Below are 1,785 nucleotides of genomic sequence, written 5' to 3'. Positions count from 1 at the left end.
CCTTTATTAAAATGTATATACATTTTTTTGGCACCCTCTGTATTTACCTAACAGTCCCAAACACTTTTACAAATCAAAACTGTACTAAAGAGAAATGAAGATAGGAAGAAAAAAACTTGTTATTTATGCTAATGGAAAAGAGATTATGACTCCAGAGTGTTTATTCCGAAGCATGGTTCCACTATCAGGAGACCAAAGGTTTCTAGAAGAGGCACTTCTAAGGCATCCAGGATTTCAGCTTTAATTCACTTTGAGGATCCCATGCCTATGCATTATTCAGAAAGCAGGACATCCACTCAGAGGCTGTAAGTATGCCACAGGCCAATCTAAACCCACATGCACTAGGGAACATGAAACCAGAGCCTACGGAGGTCAGCCAGAGGTTAGTTTTGAAGCTAAAACTTGCTTCATACTCATGGCAATTAAGTATCTGCTGAAATCTGAGGAGACATTAAGGAGAGCTAATAGCCCACTTTAGAATCTTGCTCTGACCATGGCTATTCCCTGATATTGCCCAGAAGAATGACATAAATAAGTATTAACATTTACTGAAACTTACCAACTACTCTGCCTAATACTTTACCTGTATTATGCTATTTAAACTTCCATTCCTACCTGTAAGGTATTACTGACCCATTTTTAAGGTGAAGAAATTGAGGCTTAGTGAGGTCATAGAACCTGCCCCAGGTCACACAGTAAGTTGCAAGGCGGGGCTTGAACCATGTCTGTCTTATATTCGAGTCTGTGCATTTACACTTGTTTCAATTTTCATGGATGTCAATCCCATCCCTGGCTGGGCTAAATGGTGAAGTACATGGCTCCACAACAAAAAGGCTACAGAGAGGCTGTACCCCAGTTACCTGTCAGGGAGTATCATCTGCAACTCTGTCTCCCTCAATATACACCCCGAGAAACCAAATTCATGGAAGATGGCCTGAAGCATGTGTTCCATCCACTCTTCAGGAAATCTACAGCCCAGACCACCAGCGTGCCATGAGCGTACTGAACCCCAGTAACACTGCTTCGCTAAAATGTACTTGGAGTGTGTTGCTGTCACCAGATGCTGAGAAACAACTGTTACTCAGCATTGTTGAACATAATGACAAGGTCATGGTGGGGTACTTCCAAAAACCACCTGTCTAATCTGCTATCAGTATTTCATAAAGTCAAGAAAACGGAATGTCTCATCACTTACCCAAGGATATGTTTGCAGAGCAGTCTACAGTAATCACTGTGAGAACTGGTGATTAACACAAGAACTTTCCCAGCATTCTTTAGCTGCCAAAGCCACTTTTTTACAGATTCGGGACAACTGTGTAAATACCTGCCTGGATCTCTCTTTATTTCTGGAAAATATATTCCACAGTTTTCTGAAAAATAAAAAATATCAAGGAGATTTTTCTTGTTTCATTTTTTTTCCTTTTCTGACTCTGCATTCTCAAACAAGTTAACCTCTCTCAAAACCACAGATAAAAACAATCTAGCAGTTAGTACTGCTTATTAAAAACGCATCTTATCCTTTACTTAAAAAAACATAATGATGACTGAAAATTTCAGTTGAGAATATTTGTTGTCTAGTTGACAAGAACGGATAAACTGTATAACATAACAAACACAATATAATCATCATTCTCAAATCAGAGAAAACCTTACTGCATCAATTGACTGATAAATATTCTTTCAATCATTCAATACATATTTGCTGAATACAAATAACAAACAAATAAATATGCAGAGAATGCCCTACGAACACGTCTTTGGCATGAAGCAGCAAGAAGGGAGCTG

General features: G+C 38.8%; 1 protein-coding gene across 1 annotated transcript in view; it reads right to left on the bottom strand.

Moving 5' to 3' along the window:
• Window positions 1–1,785, bottom strand: part of NT5DC1 (5'-nucleotidase domain containing 1) — a 133,848-nt gene that overhangs the window by 29,004 nt on the left and 103,059 nt on the right. The window contains exon 7 of the mRNA XM_019623966.1: window positions 1,196–1,370. Coding sequence (XP_019479511.1) covers window positions 1,196–1,370 — 175 coding nt within the window. The remainder of the gene's footprint in view (window positions 1–1,195; window positions 1,371–1,785) is intronic.

This window comes from Hipposideros armiger, unplaced genomic scaffold (genome assembly GCF_001890085.2).
Source record: "Hipposideros armiger isolate ML-2016 unplaced genomic scaffold, ASM189008v1 scaffold_571, whole genome shotgun sequence".
NCBI lineage: Eukaryota > Metazoa > Chordata > Mammalia > Chiroptera > Hipposideridae > Hipposideros > Hipposideros armiger.
The sequence above is the reverse complement of the archived record's forward strand: the minus strand, read 5'-3'. Positions and strand labels throughout refer to the sequence as shown.